An 18,749-nucleotide genomic window follows, 5' to 3' on the forward strand; every position below is an offset into this window, starting at 1 on the left:
TGAATATCACTTATCATATTAAGTAACTAATTTTCTCATAATCTTGAGGTTTTAGGAAGAAGGTTTATCATAATCATCTTATATTATAAAACGTGCATCTGTTTTCATGTGAATTTACTAATTAATTTCTCAATCTTGCCGTGTACAATTTGAAATTCCAATTTGGTTGGAGATTTCATATTAATTTTTGCTAATTTATGTGTACTCATATTTCCACATAATTGTCGACATATGGTAGTATGATACTATAAGTTACTAAGTACTTGCATAGTGTGGAAATCTAGGCCTCAGTTTTTCGCTCAAATTAGTTGGTTAATAGCACCTCCAACAGTATTGTTAAAATTGATTAATTAAATTAAATTTATACAACATTTTGTAAAATTTGTTGAACATGTAAAAGTTGATTATAATAGCTGTGTAAATTGGACAAGTAAGACACTATGTATAATTTGTTGAACATTTGACTATACTAATGGATTATAATTTAAAAATAATATGTTATTAATATATATTTTTTTTACATAAAACAGATATATTATCGAACACCGCCAGAGTTTGTACTAAAGCTAATCTCATCTCTTGGTTCCTAAATATTTGAATATTTTTAGGTAATGATAACAGCCAAACTTACAGTAAATACACAAGACAAAATTAAGATTACAATAATCAGACATAGTAAGATTCTTTTTAACGAATATTCCAACTGTGAAAAAATATGATTTTTGATGACGATAAACAAACGCAGGATGTAAGAAATGCATGTGAAGAAGATGCATTTGCATAACTTACCAAGCATCTATCTTTTTATTATCATTTCTATTTTTGTTTATCTAAACGAATGGATATACATTACTAATAATGTAACTATTCTATCTGGACCGCAGTAGCTGCCTCAACTCTCATCAACTACCACCTACAAGCCACTGTCGGGTGATATCCATTGTCGGACGATACTTCATCTACCGGAGATCGAAAATTTTAATTTACGAAAATTAATTATATTATATACATGATTGATTAAGCATCAAAAATATTCTGTTGTTAAAATATAATAATTATAATACATAAATTCTCAAATATATTAAATTTAAGAATTACTCTTTATACCATTTGTGTAACAAATTTACAAATCAGTTTCTAATTTTTAAGTTAGAATTTGAGAAGATGAAAGTGACTCATTTCATTTTTGAAATAGATTTTACAAATATATATGTCAAAGACTATTTTAAAAGATAATTTATAATTTTATTAGAATTTCTTATACTCAATAACTTGTAAGTATCAGATATTTATTTAAATATATAATATGTACTATTCACTTATAATCTCTCATTTATTTAAATCTCTCATTTATAAATAATAAATATTTTTAAATTACGCCTTATTATCGCAGATCCACTCTAAGTACACTTTGAACAATTTGGATGGCTACGGAATATGCAATATTCTATCCTTTCGTACGAGACGCATAATAAAATAGTGTGTCTATATGTGGTTATTTCAATCATGAATCGAAGTTGTGCGAGATGGACCGCATGGAGAAATGGGAATATAGTGGGGTGTGGGGGTAAAAGGAAAGAATCTTATAAAATGAGCTCCTTTATTACTTTATGGCTCAAATTTTGGAGCGATAGATTTGTGGTCACATTAAAATAACACACACAAATGACACACCTTAAGCCATGTTTGCATCTACGGAGCACACGCCCACGGTCACTTACCACGTGGCACTTCGTGAGTGGATATCAATTCCGGCTCCTTGAAGACACGTCGGAATTAGGTTTGTTTTCGCAATAATCTGATTATTGTTTTCTTAATCGGCAGACATATATGAAAAAGATGCTAAAGGTCAAAAAATATAAAATGATGCGTATACTGATTTTCTAATTATATCTTAAATAATAATAATAATAATAATAATTATTGATTTCTCCAATTATATCAAATTATCACACTATAAACATATTTTATATTCAATTTCAGATATACAAGACTATTAATACATACAATGCTTTGTCGATCCATCCCTCATTTTATGAAGGGCATAATTTTAGCTGACATATGAAAAATAAAACATATAAGGGGTATTTGGTTCATGGTTAATGAGCCCGGTTAATAGGATTACAGGAATCGGAACCTCAATCTCATACATAGGTGTTTGAATTAGTTATTTGGTGCTATGGAATGCAAACCTCAATTCTCTTAGGTGATTAAATCATACTTTTCCCGCCCCTTGGGCTTCCATATCATTCTCATTCCCGTTAACCCTCATTCTCATACCCTCCGTTCCCATTTCCGATTCTTAATCCCAACCTTAATCTAAATAGTCCATAGTCAATCTCTTCTTAAATTTACACTCCAACTATACCCCCGTTTTTATCTATAATAATAGTCGACCTTCTCTTGGACAATGACGATTCACTACAGGCCTTTAAAAAATTAAACATAACTTATTAACATATTGAAGTGTTATATTTTATTTATAATAATTTAAAATATTAATAATATACTATCTTTAAATTATGTCCAACCAATATAGCCAATATCATCGAAGTAAAAATATATACTAAATTTTACATAATATCTTAGGTGTCCAATTTAGTCAAACATTATAACCAATTTCGTTGGAGATGCTCTAACCAGATAATGTGGCTAAATTGGACGTAAACTTTTTTACAAAATGATTTAAAAATTTAGGGTGAACTAATTGGGAATATTAGTGAATGTAAGATTGTCTATTATCATTATTTAAATTATAACTGATGATAATATGACATGTGATAATTCTAGTATTCTCTTTTGAAAAAAATATAAATAATTTGGCATTTTAAATAAAGGTTATGTTATAGAAGGAGTACACAAAATTATAGAGTTGCTGCATATATCAAATTATAAAATTTTGTATAATAATTTCATCGTATATGAATTTGTGGTATTAATATAAATGAGTTAAGTTCCATGTAGTCCACATATTTACATATTTACCGTAGTACCGTAAACCACATATGTTCTGCAACTGTATAATGGTATAAAAACATTGCAAAATGTATGAAACTTGTTATTTTGTGAAATACATTCTATAAATATCACTATTTCATGAAAAATATTGAGAATCATTTATGTTCGACAAGTAGAACACATATGTTCTGTAATATGTAAATATGTTCTGCAAACTTAACCTGTTTTGCAGAAGAATATGTTTTTCACTATTTAACTTGTAGAATGTTTAGGATTGTCAAAATTTTTAACAAAATAATGATGTTTATAAAACATGATTTGCAAAATAACACATTTTGCAATGTTTTTATACCATTATATAGTTGCTAAACATATGTGGATTACGGTACTACGGTAAATATGTGGACTACATGGAATTTTGTTCTAATATAAATTCATGAAATTTATTAATTAATTAAGATGCGGTTAATAGGAGTATGACATAATATTTAGCATTCAATTTGAAATTTCATGAAATTTTTTTTATCCAAATAAGACGGAAGGGAGGAGTTACTATTACACGTGATTTTTATTATTTTATTTCTCACAAGCGTTGTTTATGTTTTTCCTTTTTGAAATCTTCTGTTTTAATTCTTTATATAATAAAACTTGTCAAAAAAAAGCGAAATTTTATTACATAGAAAGTACATACATCCACTATTCTTAATTAATCACTTATAAGTTCGAGTAATATTTTACTCACAGAGGAACAGACAAAAACAATAATCACGTAATCAATAATCCAAAGATCGAGGACCAGGTAAAGTACGGTCCAAGGAACTCTACGATTCATGCGACGTTGAATAAGCTGCCCGAAAATGAAATACCTGCATTTTTTTAAATAAAAATATAGTTAATAAATTTTGTTTAGAAAGAAAAATTGAAAAATAATATATAAAATTAAGTTTGTACATTCCAAAATAGGTTTAAAAAATCAAATATTATTTTGAAATGGATGGAATAATAAATACTCCCTCAGTCCCAATCAATTCTATACCGTTTTCTTTTTGGGACGTCCCATAATTTCTATAATTTCCCATCAATTCTATACCGTTTTCTTTTTAGGACGTCCCATAATTTCTATACTTTCCCAAAATAACAACTTTTTATAATATAAAACACTACTACACCCACTACATTCTCCCACTATCTCCATTATATAATAATAAAAACACTATTACACCCACTACTTTACTCCACTATCTCAAATCTATTATTAAAAAATATATAGATCATATACTTTACCCACTTTCTATCTAACTTTACTCATTTCCTACACTTTTTCTTGGTCTCTGTGTCCGATTTCAATGTATATAATTCATTGGGACGGAGGGAATATGATCTATTACAAACAGTTGAGGATTCGAGATGAAATAAAAACACGACCCAGGATGACGATATAAACCATCCTAAATATTTTATTACTACTCCCTCTGTCCCAGTCAATTGTATACGTTTCTTTTTCACTGCTCGACACGCTTTTTAAGGCGCTTATAAAACATAGTTCTACAACTTATTTTTAAGATTTTCTTTTTTTGTATAAAAGTATAAATGTTATACTTTTATACATAAAAAGAAAATCTTAAAAATAATTTATAGAACTATATTATATTGAAGCATTAAAGTCCGTGCCGCGCCCTCGTCCCCCAATGTATACTATTGATTGGGACGGAGGGAGTATCTGTTTTGAGTTTGGCCGCCTGATCTGAAAATAAGCACGAGGGCTTCTGTATACAATTACGCATGGCAAGTTCCAGGACATTGGAGAGGAGAGTCACGGAATGGTTAGTGTAGCAATGTTGACAAGCGTAACTAGTTGCTGCTGCAGACGTAAAGTTATAAATTATTATGATGATATGATGATAGTTGGTGCGACGGTCTCCTGCTTTTGTTAAATAGTAGGTCATTTAACTTAGGACCCACAATAAATAATTTAATGAGTTTGATGAATTTTTAATGTTGAAATCGGTGTGAATGCAAGGGGCTATCTATATATTTATTTATGATTAGATGACCAATCTGCACCGTGAAGTTAGTGGTAATTAGTGTGCTCCATGGCACAGCCATATAAAAACCGTTGTTATATATACTTACTCCGTCCCTTTTGAGTTGTCACATATTTGTTTTTATTGGTCAACTTGACTAGTTTTTGACCAAAGATCATAAGTCACTCTTTCATTATTTTAAAAAACTGAAAATTACATCTTAGAATAGATTAAAAATTATTTCCGATGACATATTCTTTTTATTTTATCAATTGATAAAAATATTCATAAATTTCAGTCAAATTTTGATTAATTTGACCGGCACAAAATCAAATGTGACAACTAAAAAGAGACGGGGGAATAATATTCACTCTGTTCTGCTTAATCTTATATAAATTTTTTCATTGATTCACATATATTTAAAATCTTTATTAAATATAATTATATAATTTATTTTAAAATTTATTTCTGAATAATTTTTTTTAAAAAAATAAAGTTCATTGATCCATCCACCCGTTACTCGATATTTCTATCGATACTTTCAAAATTAAAAGAAAAATAAATTATTCCATTTTTTAGATGAAATATAATCCTCGAATAAGGATAAAATCATGAGATCTCGAATTCCCGCATTCTAGTATGTAATATTAAAATTGGCAAAATAATAGTCTTGTATTGATTTTAATAGACAAATAACATTATTATTATTATGAGATGAAGGGAGTAAATTATTTTTCTCTTTGTCAGTATCATTTCTTCCAATTATCACGAAAATCTTTCCATCTACTTTATATTTTCGGACATTAAAAATGGAGGGTTGGATATTTGATCATCAAATTTTGTAATTTTTCTTTAATTTTTTTAATTGAAGATTATAATATTTGAATATAAATATACAGACATCCCTTATCAAGGGGTTAGACACATATTCCACCAACTACAAAAAAGAAATATGAAGAAACTGTTGAGAACAATCCTGGGTGCAATCCCATAATAATTTTTAAATCTCAATTAAACTCATGAAAATTATGCCGATTGACAACCTGAACATCAAAACATACTAAAATAAAATAAGCCAACTCTCACACTAAGGAGACTAACAAAACTCAAATAAATTGAAAACTTATTGAATGAAAAATAAGATTTTAAAACAAGAAAATTGATGAAACTGTTAATTACAATCACATATTTCTTCTTTGAAGGAACAATACTTGTTACTCATTGTTTGGCATCGCCGTTATAAATAACAATTTTTTGTTGAAAACAGGTTGGTTTTTTTTAAAAAAATCTAGAAATAGTTTTTTTAACATCAACTTTTGGCTGAAAAGTTATTTTTTGAAAAGCTACTTATACGTCTTCCTAACTTATGACGATCAACAAGTTTAAGTAATATTGACGGTATTGTTCTGAGTTTATTTTTTTTATATATTTTTATTCACATTGTAAGAATGATAAATTGTAGTATCATATCAAATTATCTAAAAATATTTGTTAAAATTCGAAGTCATTTTTTTAATGAAGGGAGTGTGTTGAATAATTTGATTTTCGTTTAACTTTTTTATAAATTCGATAAATATAAATAAAAATGTAATAGATTTATAAATTAATTATTTTTTATAATTAAAGATAGTCATATACCTGTCTTATTTGAATTCATAATATCTTATAAAAAAGGAGAAAGATATCGTTAAATTATTTAGTTGAGAGAGCTTAAATTTTTACACTCTCAATAAACTCTAATCTGTAAGCATAAAAACCGAATTTATAAGCACGGTTGATACAAATTTCAAAACTATGATGTTCACAAACAAACTCTAATTTGTAAGCATAATTCATAATCACAAAATAAAAAGGGATGTTAAGATAACAAGTGCCGAAATCATACATGGATCAAAATATACGTTTTCTACAATTTCTTATAAATACTTGTGATAATATATACAGGATCCATGTAAAGCATTCGCTGTATGGTATCTTCATAACTTGTTTCAGCTATCTCGTTTCCTTTCCGGATAATTACGGAGTATCTTTTATTCGGTTCGGTTGTGTGAGCGTGTTTAATTAATTAGAAAAAAAATACGAGAAAGGGGAAGAGCTGCGTGACAAAAGAATCTGTTGATGTGATTGCGCTGCCATGCTGTTATAAATAGTATTATGTCTTGAAAACAATATATTCACATAAATTGGAGTACATGACTCAACGGCCACGTGCTTAGTTTATATTCTTGCAGGTTTGCTCATACTCATACTCATACTGATCCAATTTGGATATACTCTATTTTTTATTTTTGTATATTTTATTGATAACTTTGTTTATTGATTTTTCTGCCAACCCTTTATGTATTTAATCACCATCTTTCAAAACATGTATCTATAATAACACTATAGCTGACACTATATTTGTTTATTTTCTGTCTGTTTGTTTTTCAGAGACAATTCACACTGATTTTAACAGGCCTAGTGAGTCCAGAATCACTGTTTTATCAGGGTTTTGAAGAGGGGTTTTTCAGGGTTTTGCAGATGGTGTCCATGGATGTTACTTTGAAGGTTGTGTTTAATGTAGGATTTTTTTTGCTTTTATTGACATGGGTTTTGGTGGAATTGTGGAAGAACAGAACAAGGGGTGAAAGTTTGCCAGAAAGGGTGTATTTTAAGGGGGGTTATAAGGTTTTCACCAAGATAACTATTGGTTTTAATGTGTTGATTATGGTTTTGAATGTTGGGCTTTGTGTTTACAATGTTTGGAACCTAAAGATTCTGTCTTTAGAATCTTTAACCTCAGTTGTGATTTGGGCATTGTCAAGTTTTGTGAGTTTTTGTGCAGCGAAGATTCCCAATACAAGGTGGCCTTTGGTGCTTTTGATGTGGTGGCAAGCTTATGGGGTTATTGATATGCTTATGGTCTATCTATATTTTGCTTCATATTTTGACACCATTGAATCTGATAGTTTTGTTTTGAAACCCAGCTTTGTTGATGTTGCTTCCTTCCCATTGCTAGTTTTTCTGTGTTACAATGGTACCGATTTTCGATTCAAAAGTGCTAGTGAACTAGGGGAACCATTGTTACCAAAAGCAGACGTAAGTGAGGCTAATGCCACTGATGATGCATTCTCGAAAGCTGGAATTTGGAGCAAGCTTACATTTAGGTGGCTTAATCCTTTGTTTAAGAAGGGTAGAGTTAAAAAAATTGAATTATCCGATATACCATCCATCCCTCAATCTGAAGCAGCAGATAATGCAGCTGCTTTGCTAGAAGAATCACTTTTAAAGCAGAAGAACCAAGCTTCTTTGTTGCCTAATGCGATATTTAAAGCTATATGGAAGCCTCTGGCTGTAAATGCAACTTTTGCAGGTATTCATTTTTTTGAATCTGGGTTGCTTTTCTGTGTTCTTAATTTTCGGTTCAGCATGTTTTTGTTTGGGTTTTGTATGATATTAATATGATTAGTTTTTGTCATATTCAGGAGTAAATACAATTGCTTCGTATGTTGGTCCCTTCTTGATCACAAATTTTGTGAATTTCTTATCAAACAAAGATGATAATTCAAGCAGTTACCATGGATTAGTTCTTGCATTCATCTTTTTATCTGCAAAGACGGTAGAGTCTTTGTCACAAAGACAGTGGTACTTTGGTGCACAACGAATTGGAATTCGGGTCCGGGCTGCTCTTACTGTACTAATATACAAGAAGTCTTTGTTAATTAAGTATAGCGGTACTAGTACTGGAAAAATCACAAACTGTGTCAATGTAGATGTTGACAGGATTGGTGATTTTTGCTGGTATGTTCATGGGATTTGGCTACTCCCGGTGCAGGTAGCTTTGGCGTTAGTCATCTTGTACAGGAATCTCGGTGCTGCTCCTTCATTTGCTGCTCTTTTTGCAACAATTTTGGTGATGGTTAGCAATACTCCACTAGCTAATATGCAAGAAAGTCTCCATAGCAAGATAATGGAATCGAAAGACTCAAGAATTAAAGCTACATCGGAGACTCTAAAGAGCATGAGAGTCTTGAAGTTGCATTCATGGGAGCCGACTTTTTTAAAGAAGATCCTTCAGCTTAGAGAAACTGAGAGGGGTTGGCTAAAAAAGTATCTTTACACGTGCTCAGCAGTGGCTTTTCTGTTCTGGGCCTCACCAACTTTGGTTTCTGTTGTCACCTTTGGTGTTTGTATTGTTCTGAAAACCCCTCTGAGTTCAGGCACCGTTTTGTCAGCTCTAGCCACTTTTAGGATTTTGCAAGAGCCAATATATAATTTGCCTGAGTTGATCTCAATGGTTGCCCAAACAAAGGTTTCAGTTGATCGAATCCATGACATTATTTGTGAGCAGGAAAATTTGCTCTCGGCAAAACAACTTCCATCTGAAGATTCCAATATTGCGGTAGAGCTTGAACAGGGTGAATATTCATGGGCTGAAAATAACCAGTACTTTGAAAGTTTCAAAGTGAAGATTTCTGACAAAATTAGAATCAGGAAAGGTTACAAGGTAGCTATCTGTGGTTCTGTTGGATCTGGGAAGTCAAGTTTACTTTGCAGTATACTTGGAGAGATTCCCAAAATTTCTGGCAATAATATCAAGGTTTATGGCTCCAGAGCATTTGTTCCACAAAGTGCTTGGATACAGACAGGCACCATACGAGAGAACATCCTTTTTGGCAAAGAATTGAATATGACATTGTATGAGAATGTTGTGGAAGGATGTGCTCTAACTCGCGATATAGAGATGTGGGCTGATGGAGATCTAAGTGTGGTGGGAGAGAGGGGCATGAACTTGAGTGGCGGACAAAAGCAGAGGATTCAGTTGGCAAGAGCAATCTACAACGAATCAGATGTTTATTTCCTAGATGACCCTTTTAGTGCTGTGGATGCACATACTGGAGCTCATATGTTCAAGGCAAGCCAGCCAAACTTGATGTTTTCACCTTTAAGATTCTGAAGTTTATTTTTTTTCCTAAATATTTATAATTTTTCTTTGGATTTTTTTGCAGAAATGTATGATGGAGTTGCTAAGTACGAAGACAGTTATATATGTAACACATCAGTTGGAATTTCTTGAAGCTTCAGACCTTGTATTGGTAAGTTGTTCACTCTATAAAAAATTATTAGGAGCTGATATTTTTCTGTCTTCTTACCTTGAAATGCAATATTCTCATAGGTAATGAAGAATGGTAGAATTGTTCAGTCTGGAAAATATAGAGATTTAATTGCAGAAACTACTGGTGAACTTGTGACCCAAATGGACGCCCATAGCAAATCTCTAAATCAAGTTAAACCACCCAAAAAGTTCTACAAAAGCTTTTCATCAAAGGGATTTGTTCAAGAAAATCAAACTGAAGATGAAGTCATTGAGGAAGTCCATAATATTTGTCACAGGGATGTTAGTCAAGAAAAATCTCAGCAAGAAGAGACGGAAACTGGAAGAGTGAAGTGGCATGTGTATTCAACCTTTGCTACCTGTGCTTATAAAGGGGCACTGGTTCCATTAATCCTTTTGTGCCAAGTTCTTTTCCAGGCATTACAGATGGCCAGCAACTACTGGATTGCTTGGGGAACTGAAGAAGAAGACAGGGTAAGCAAAGACAAGTTGATTGGTATATTTGCACTGATGTCTGGGGGAAGTTCTATCTTTATACTAGGGAGAGCTGTTCTGTTGTCCACTATTGCCATTGAAACAGCTCAGCGCCTTTTCGAGGGAATGATTACCTCAGTTTTCCGGGCTCCTTTATCATTCTTCGACTCTACACCTTCAAGCAGAATCCTGAATCGGGTTAGTAACGCTTTTATTACTTCCATACCGTTGTTTGCTTAGTGTTTTTGTTTCAGTCGAAGAATCTGGACAAAATGTTTTATTAATTTTTTATTTTTTTTTTGCTTACATGCAGTCTTCTACAGACCAAAGCATTGTTGATACAGACATACCTTACAGATTAGCTGGATTAGCTTTTGCATTGATTCAATTATTAAGCATTGTTGTCCTTATGTCAAATGTTGCTTGGCAAATTTCTATCCTGTTCCTAGTCGTCCTTGCCATCTCCGTATGGTATCAGGTAATGGTACTGAGCATTATTACAAAGACTAAAATATAAAAACAAAACTCTGAACCTCGAAGTTGAACTATACAGGCTTACTATATTACCACTGCCAGAGAACTTGCCAGGATGGTTGGGATAAGAAAGGCTCCAATTCTGCATCACTTCTCGGAGTCCATTAGTGGCGCATCAACAATTCGTTGCTTCAATCAAGAGGATCGCTTTCTCAATAGAAATATAAGTTTAATCAACGATTATTCTAGAGTTGCTTTCCACAACTCCAGTACAATGGAGTGGCTATGTGTTCGAATTAACTTCCTTTTTAACCTTGTCTTCTTCCTCCTTTTGGTCATACTGGTGAACTTACCGAGATCAGCCATTGATCCTAGTAAGTTCTTTGATTTCCCTCTCCTTGGAACTCAACAAGTTTACAAATGAACGACTGCTTTCCAATTGCTTTCTTACTGCATCATCATGTCAAATTGCTATTAGAGATATATAAATAAGTTATGTATTTTCACCACAGTTAGCGATTCTCGCAAGTGTTTTTTAGTTACATGTAAACATGTGTTAAAATAGAAAGAGTGTCAAATAAGAGGATTAAATTAACTGATTTGGTGCTTGATATGACAACAGGCCTGGCAGGACTGGCAGCTACTTATGGCCTGAACTTAAATGTACTCCAAGCTTGGGTTATATGGAACCTCTGCAATGTCGAGAACAAGATGATATCAGTGGAAAGAATTCTTCAGTACACAAAAGTACCCAGTGAAGCCCCATTAGTCATCGAAAGTTCAAGGCCAGAACCAAACTGGCCAGCCAATGGGAAGATAGAACTTCAAAATCTTCATGTTCAGTACACCCCTTCTCTCCCAAGAGTTCTTAAAGGAATCACCTGCACTTTCCATGGCCAAAAGAAAATTGGAGTTGTGGGCAGAACAGGGAGTGGGAAGTCCACTCTGATCCAAGCTCTCTTCAGGGTGGTTGAACCCACTGAAGGCCAGATTTTGATCGATGGGGTTAACATATCCAGTATGGGCTTGCAGGATTTAAGGTCTAGGTTGAGTATTATCCCACAAGATCCAACATTGTTTCAAGGAACGATGAGGTCTAATCTTGATCCCTTACAGCAGCATTCAGATCACGAAATTTGGGAGGTAACTGCAAAACTTCGGTCTGTTTTTAACTTAATAAAAGTGAGGTTCAGTTAACCGACATGTGTTTACTGGTTTCCAGGTTTTAAACAAATGTCAACTGGCAGAAGGAGTGAGGCAAGACCAGAGACAGCTTGATGCACCAGGTACAGTAAAATAGTAAATATTATGCAAACTTGATAGTTTAAATTAAAATACAACTTTGTGAGGCTGTTTGTTTGAACATGTGGGATATATTGGTGCAGTTGCCGAAGATGGAGAAAACTGGAGTGTTGGACAAAGGCAGCTTGTATGTCTAGCCAGGGTGCTACTCCAGAAACGGAGAATATTGGTATTGGATGAGGCTACAGCTTCGGTGGATACAGCTACAGATAATGTCATTCAGAAGACAATAAGAAAAGAAACAAGTGAATGCACAGTCATAACCGTTGCTCATCGAATCCCAACCGTCATTGACAATGATCTAGTCCTTGTACTTGATGAAGGTAACTTCGAAATTTGCTTAATAAGAATAATCCCAGGTATACATGTTTTATATGAGATTCATATAAACACATACTTTTGAGATAATTTGCTTACTAGGGTTCATGTTTACCAACACAGGCAAGATTCTAGAGTACGACTCACCAGCTCAGTTGCTAAAGGATAGTTCTTCTGCATTTTCAAATTTGGTAGCGGAGTTTATGAGGAGATCATCTAAGGAATGAAGGGCTATCATATGCAATCGATTTACATTGAAGTATATAGAGGTACAGCCCATGCACAGAAACTTAACCAAGATTAGAATGCGAATTTAGTAACAGCTAACTCATGACAGTTCTGAAAGATGCAGCCCAGTATATACCAAAGAATAGAACAGTAGCGCTGCAGTTCAGTTTTATCTGTTAGTAATATTTTCTTCTTAGTGACAGTATTTATTATATTGGAAGTCTTTGGCAATGCCTAATTGCCTATGCCTATGTTGTTCTGGGCAATTTCAAAATTTCCGCTTTTGATAATTAATACACTCACGCACACATCTTCAGACGTAAACATAAAATGCATGAAGATTAACAGTACATCCATGGAAGATTTTGTAAAAATGATGTAAACTTTACAAAACATCATTTTAGTCCTGACTGTTTCATCACCGATTCTCCGGTGGCGCGCTGGAGTGATCCAATATGTGGTTCTTGTATGTGGATTATACAAGATGACCTTGAAGTGATGTATAAAACTTATAGGAAGCCAACATTTTAAAGTTAAAAATGCAGAATAGTTTGCTTATACAAGATGACCTTGATATAATGATCTGCTACATGAACATCAATCCGTCGTACAAGTGGTGAATAATCAGTAGAAGTTCTGAGTTGCTGCAGTCGCAAAATTCTGTGTTATGTAGTTCAAGGCTTGTTAAAAATGGATCATCTGGAAGCAATTCAGATCCATTTAAACATGCCAAATGATTTAGAGGATCGATATCACTCACTGAAATGTGTTCTAGTAATTCATCTTTCATGCTCCAACTGCTTCTGGACTCTGGTGTAAGGCTCGGAGTAGAAACAAGTTCTGTGGCTGCTGTCAGACTGGACAGGACACAACTCATATTCAACTCTTTCCGGACTCTGTTTTGGAATGTTTCGCCTACTGTAGGGCATTTTGAATTCGACATGGGGTGGATTGTCTATTTCTGTAATAGGTGTTTGACATATAGTGGGAGCAAATTGCACAATATTTAGGAGGATGTGGTTTTGGACATTGGGATATTGGAGATGGCTCAAGTCATTCTTCATCTCTAGGTGAGGCCTGCGTTCCTGTTTGGTCTCGATTCCTGGTCCATTTCTGCTCAAAGAATATTGAGATGGAACGAAAGAAGACAATGCCATATAGTTTGCGGCTGCTGTTCCACAAGTATGAATGAGATTGCTCTCTGATATGCATTTTGAAATTAAAAATTGTCATCGGTTGTCGTCAACATGGGCAAGGAAATGATACCTCCACTTTCAGATGTATTCTGAATAACACTGCTTTCACGAAACCCGTATGTGCAACTGTCAGCGTCAAATTTCTTGAAACTGATCTTGTCAGAGCCCATATCAGCAGCAACTTGTTCTTTTAAAGATAAATCTGAATGTCTTGTCCCACTAAAAGAGGTCTTGATCATCTTCTTTCTGTAATCTGCTCAAGTAGAGCCGGTATTTCTGCACATCAGAAAAAAAAAAGATAAAGAAAATTAAAAAAGATAGATGAACACAAGAAGCCTGTCTGCAGAGAACGTTACCTGCAAGTGACTAGCAACATTTTCCCTTGTCTACCAAACAAAATAAAACAAAACTCAGATTGCATATATGTAATCCGCTTCAGACAAAAACCAGCTTAAACAGATGCAAGTGACATAAACCAGCTTTAGTTCAAACTACTTTACTTTTCTTCACACCAGAAAGGTCGACAGTTTCATTGTCACGGTACTTGCTTTCATATCCTTTTCTTTTCTTTCCAAAATTCATATTTTTCTCACTCGCACGAAGGGCGTTTTTTTCCCACTCGTTAAAGTATATAGAGGTACATCCCATGCACAGAAACTTAACCAAGAATAGAAGGCGAATTCAGTAATAGCTAACTCACGACAGTTCCGAGAGATGCAGCCCAGTATATACCAAAGAATAGAACCGCTGCATTTTAGTTTTATCTGTTCGTATAAATTTCGGATGTTTTATAATTCTTGCCAGTGACAGTATCTTATATCTTATATTTATATAAAGGAGGGTCTCAGCATGGTGACGTGGCGCTTTCTAAAACTCTTATCTAATTTTCCTGACTTTCTAGGATTTCTAAAAATTTTAAATTATAAAGGAGGCTCAAGTTTGTTTTCGACTTCTATGATGTTTTTTTAATTCTATTTATCTGTTATTTGGCCTCATTTGGGCTTCGTTATAAATTTTATATATCATCAAGGGCGTTCTCTGATATTCCATCTCTTTATTGCTCTAATAATTGGACGATGACTTGCAAATTATTAAGAATTAAGAAATTGCGATATGTCATTCTGATCATTTGTATGTTATCTCATGGGCTAATGGGAAGGGATGTGCCTACACATAGTTTCAAAGAGGTATTCAGTTTCTTGCGCAGTTATTTTTGTTTTTGGCTCAACAGGATAGCTATGTTTTTCTTTGTTTAGTTTGATTTATGTAGTTTGTAATGCTATGTGTGGAATGACATCTTTATATTTTTAGAGAGCCATAACAAAAGAATGGCAGCAACAGAAAAGATAGCTGGCATGGATGTGCTTTGCAGTGACAAAACTGGAACTTTGACATTAAACAAGCTCACCGTTGACAAAAACCTTATTGAGGTAGTTTGGCAAAGTAAATCTCTGTCGTTTAATTGGTTTTTTTATAAAAACGAAGCAGTAGCATGTATATATCTTTATTGTCCTTTATTCAAATCCTTTAGGTATTTGCAAAAGGAGTAGATAACAAAAGAATGGTAGCAACAGAAAAGATGGCTAGCATGGATGTGCTTTGCAGTGATTATTTTGATGTTAAACAAGCTCACTGTTGACAAAAACCATATTGAGGTAGTTTGGCAAAGTAAATCCCTGTCGTTTAATTGGTTTCTTTATACAAGAGAAACAATAGCACATATCTCTTTACTGTCCTTTGTTCAAATCCTAGGTATTTGCAAAAGGAGTAGATGCAGATACTGCTGTTCTTATGGCAGCTCTAGCGTCAAGAACAGAAAGCCAGGATGCAATAGAGTACAGTCATAGTTGGGATGCTGGCTGACCCGAAGGAGGTGATTTGATGAACCAGATATTTCTTGTACTTGTCTTATAGTCATCGATGTAACTTAACTCGTTTTTTTTTTGTTGTGTAATGTCATCGACAGGCACGTGCTCGCATTCAGGAAATACACTCTCTTCCTTTCAATCCAACTGATAAGTGTAATGCTTTGACTTATCTTGATAGAGATGGTAAAATGCATTGAGTTAGCAAAGTTGGTCTAGAGCAGGTACTAATGCATAAGATTTTGCGATACCATATCTTATGTGACAATCAATTAACATGAGCTTTTTATTTCAATAAGGTGGTAGATTCTAAATCTTACTCACAATAAATCGGATATAGACCGTCGTAGACCGGGGTTTGCGGTCACTTGCTGTAGCATACTAGGTAAGTTATTCTCTTAAATCTTACAGTTCCAAATATTTCTAAAAATGAAATAACTTCTATTTTGTTATGATGCACTACAATTAGACACTTTGTCCTTTTCTATGCAGGAAGTTCCAGAGGGTAGAAAAGAAAGTGCTGGAGGCCCTTGGCAGTTTATAGGTCTCTATTATTCTCTACTTCCACATAATTCACATTTTTTCTCTACATAATTTATATTTTTGTAAAAATACTATTTATTTATCTTCATTAATTTTGGTTATTCTAGAGTTACTAGACTGAGAACTTTAGAGGTCTTTGCAATTACACCCATTCCGGTAACTGAAGACCCATCAACTGCTTAGCAATTAGGATCTTATATATTAATCCGCTCTGAGATAATGTCTGTTTAGCTTAGTTGTGTTTTTGTGCAGCATAGTTGTGGCTAAAACCATTCTAAGCCTTTATATTTTGATGCAACGATGGCCTGTTTTTACCTTTCAGACATGGATCACCAGTCGGGGTGTGTGTTTGAGAATGTCAGTACTTTCTCATGCTTTTTTGTGCTTATTGCTACTTCTACCGATTTATTCACTGTATCAAACTATGCACCCATTACTAAATTATGATAATAATTAGAAGTTGCATATGAAATCTGATATCCGTCCTAGGTTACTGAACTTTATCCAGTGGTGATTGTTGTTAGAATATAATAACTCTGGTAAAAAGTCTTTCCCTGACAGTTTTTGGTTTCAGGAGAACTGCTACTTCCTTGACAATTGAAGCAGAGGAATTCTAATAGAGGCTCCTCAAGTTTGCCATGTCAGCATCCAAGAACTTCCTTCACAATGATGGATATTTGCTAGAGATAATAACCAGAATGAGCATTGAGTAAATTGCTAGAATTAGATTTTATTTCACCATGTTCAACTAGGAAGTTTGTAATAAAGTTCACAATATTAAGTCTCATGACAACACGTCACTGTTGCCAATTCTGATACACTTCTGACTTCACCATAGATATCAACATTCCTCAATAGTAATTAACAAATTTTGTTGCAACTTTTTTTATATTCTTTCAAACACAATGTAATCGTTTTTAATTCACCCGGTAAACTTTTGAGGAACCGGGTCATAATCATCAAAGTCAAGCCTTGGCGCTCACTTCTTCTCAACCTTGGACAAGCATGCAGGGTCATGAGCTTCTTAGAAAATGTCATCAACAATGCATTTTGGCATCCCTAGGGCTATTCAGCTGAATAGTGTTGGCTATGCCTTCGAGGGTGACACAAGCAGCCTCACATACCCAAAACTAATGTCATTTTGGAATATCTCCCTGTGTTGTTGAAGTATGGCTAAATGTTTGATTCGTTCTTAGATCCTTTATAACTAACAATATTTTCTTATATTTCATAAACAAGCACAAAATAAAAGGGCTTAGAAATTATAAATTGTATAGATATTTTGAAATATTTTATATTTTATACTTTTCTCACTCGCGCAAAGCGCGTTTTTTTTCCACTAATTTATTAGTATAATATTGGAAGTCTTTGGCAATGCCTAATTCAAACATAAAACGGGGTTGTCTATCGTGTGTCCTATCTTTTTTTTTTTTTACTTCATTAAAAAACTACTTCGTCCGTTTCAAAATGTTAGTTCTATTTTGTCAAAAAAGTATTTCCCATAATATGTGTCCTACTCTTTTTCCAATACTATTTTTCAAAACGAAACTTAACTTCTTTTTTCAAAGTTGACCAATTATAGTAAATATTTAATTTAATACTCTCTTGACATTTTATAGTACTACACGGAGTAAGTCTCATACACTAGTTTAGCTTATTAAATGCACTTATGTGATTTTCAAGATTTACAATCATTAAAAGTATTAAAAGGGGATAAAGATACAAAGAAAAATATGCATATTTAAAGTATCCTAATATATGTGAAAATGATAAATAAGATTGACTAACTTTTGACCAAAGATTGTAAGTCACTCTTTCATTATTTTAAAAAAAATTGAAAATTACATCTTAAAGTAAATTAAAAATTATTTCCGCTGACATATTTTTTTTTATTTTTTTAATTGATAAAATATTAATAAATTTCAATCAAACTTATTTGACCAGCACAATACCAAAGATGACAACTAAAAAAGGACGGAGAGAGTAATATACTTTCTTAATTGTTGTGTTTTCTCTTTTAATCATATATCTGAGATTAATGTACTTTTAATAGTTGACAGCAACATTAACATCAGTTGTATGATTAGAAAAAGAAAATATAATAGGAAAATATAACAATTAAGAAATTCTTACACCTAACTTCAAGTGCTTTAATCATATAACAAATATTAATATTTTGTAATAAACAATTCTCAATAAAAGTATAATATAATTTTTATTTTAGATTTTTTTTAAAATATCAATTTTAAATATATGATCAAACTTCTTAAAA

At 33.0% G+C, this 18,749-nt stretch overlaps 1 protein-coding gene and 1 long non-coding RNA gene across 3 annotated transcripts; both read left to right on the top strand.

The window, feature by feature from the left end:
- The first annotated feature begins 7,078 nt into the window (after positions 1–7,078).
- LOC108196179 (putative ABC transporter C family member 15) lies at positions 7,079–13,181 on the top strand. Of its 2 annotated transcripts, XM_017363341.2 has the most exons (11): positions 7,079–7,213; positions 7,413–8,334; positions 8,447–9,876; positions 9,971–10,057; positions 10,138–10,749; positions 10,865–11,029; positions 11,105–11,399; positions 11,648–12,168; positions 12,248–12,311; positions 12,411–12,650; positions 12,769–13,181. In XM_017363341.2, the coding sequence occupies exons 2-11, from the start codon at positions 7,503–7,505 to the stop codon at positions 12,870–12,872; spliced, it is 4,350 nt and encodes a 1,449-aa protein (XP_017218830.1). In that variant the 5' UTR covers positions 7,079–7,213; positions 7,413–7,502; the 3' UTR covers positions 12,873–13,181. The 2 variants fall into 2 exon arrangements, with proteins under 2 accessions (XP_017218830.1, XP_017218829.1); XM_017363340.2 differs by lacking the exon at positions 7,079–7,213 and having other exon boundaries at positions 7,249–8,334.
- Positions 13,182–15,322: 2,141 nt separating this feature from the next.
- LOC135147838 (uncharacterized) lies at positions 15,323–17,357 on the top strand. Its single transcript, XR_010285723.1, has 7 exons — positions 15,323–15,499; positions 15,601–15,724; positions 15,822–15,942; positions 16,036–16,158; positions 16,234–16,319; positions 16,427–16,478; positions 17,052–17,357. It is a non-coding gene; the product is annotated as an uncharacterized LOC135147838 (long non-coding RNA).
- The last annotated feature ends 1,392 nt before the right edge of the window (positions 17,358–18,749 follow it).

The sequence above is a fragment of the Daucus carota genome, chromosome 7 (assembly GCF_001625215.2).
Source record: "Daucus carota subsp. sativus chromosome 7, DH1 v3.0, whole genome shotgun sequence".
NCBI lineage: Eukaryota > Viridiplantae > Streptophyta > Magnoliopsida > Apiales > Apiaceae > Daucus > Daucus carota.

Bases quoted from the DNA above. Each gene is read 5' to 3' on its own strand.
- LOC108196179 (XM_017363341.2), top strand. From the start codon at position 7,503: ATGGTGTCCATGGATGTTACTTTGAAGGTTGTGTTTAATGTAGGATTT. The intron at 10,058-10,137 runs GTAAGTTGTTCA...ATATTCTCATAG, and splicing joins AAGCTTCAGACCTTGTATTG to GTAATGAAGAATGGTAGAAT. The intron at 11,400-11,647 runs GTAAGTTCTTTG...ATATGACAACAG, and splicing joins GAGATCAGCCATTGATCCTA to GCCTGGCAGGACTGGCAGCT.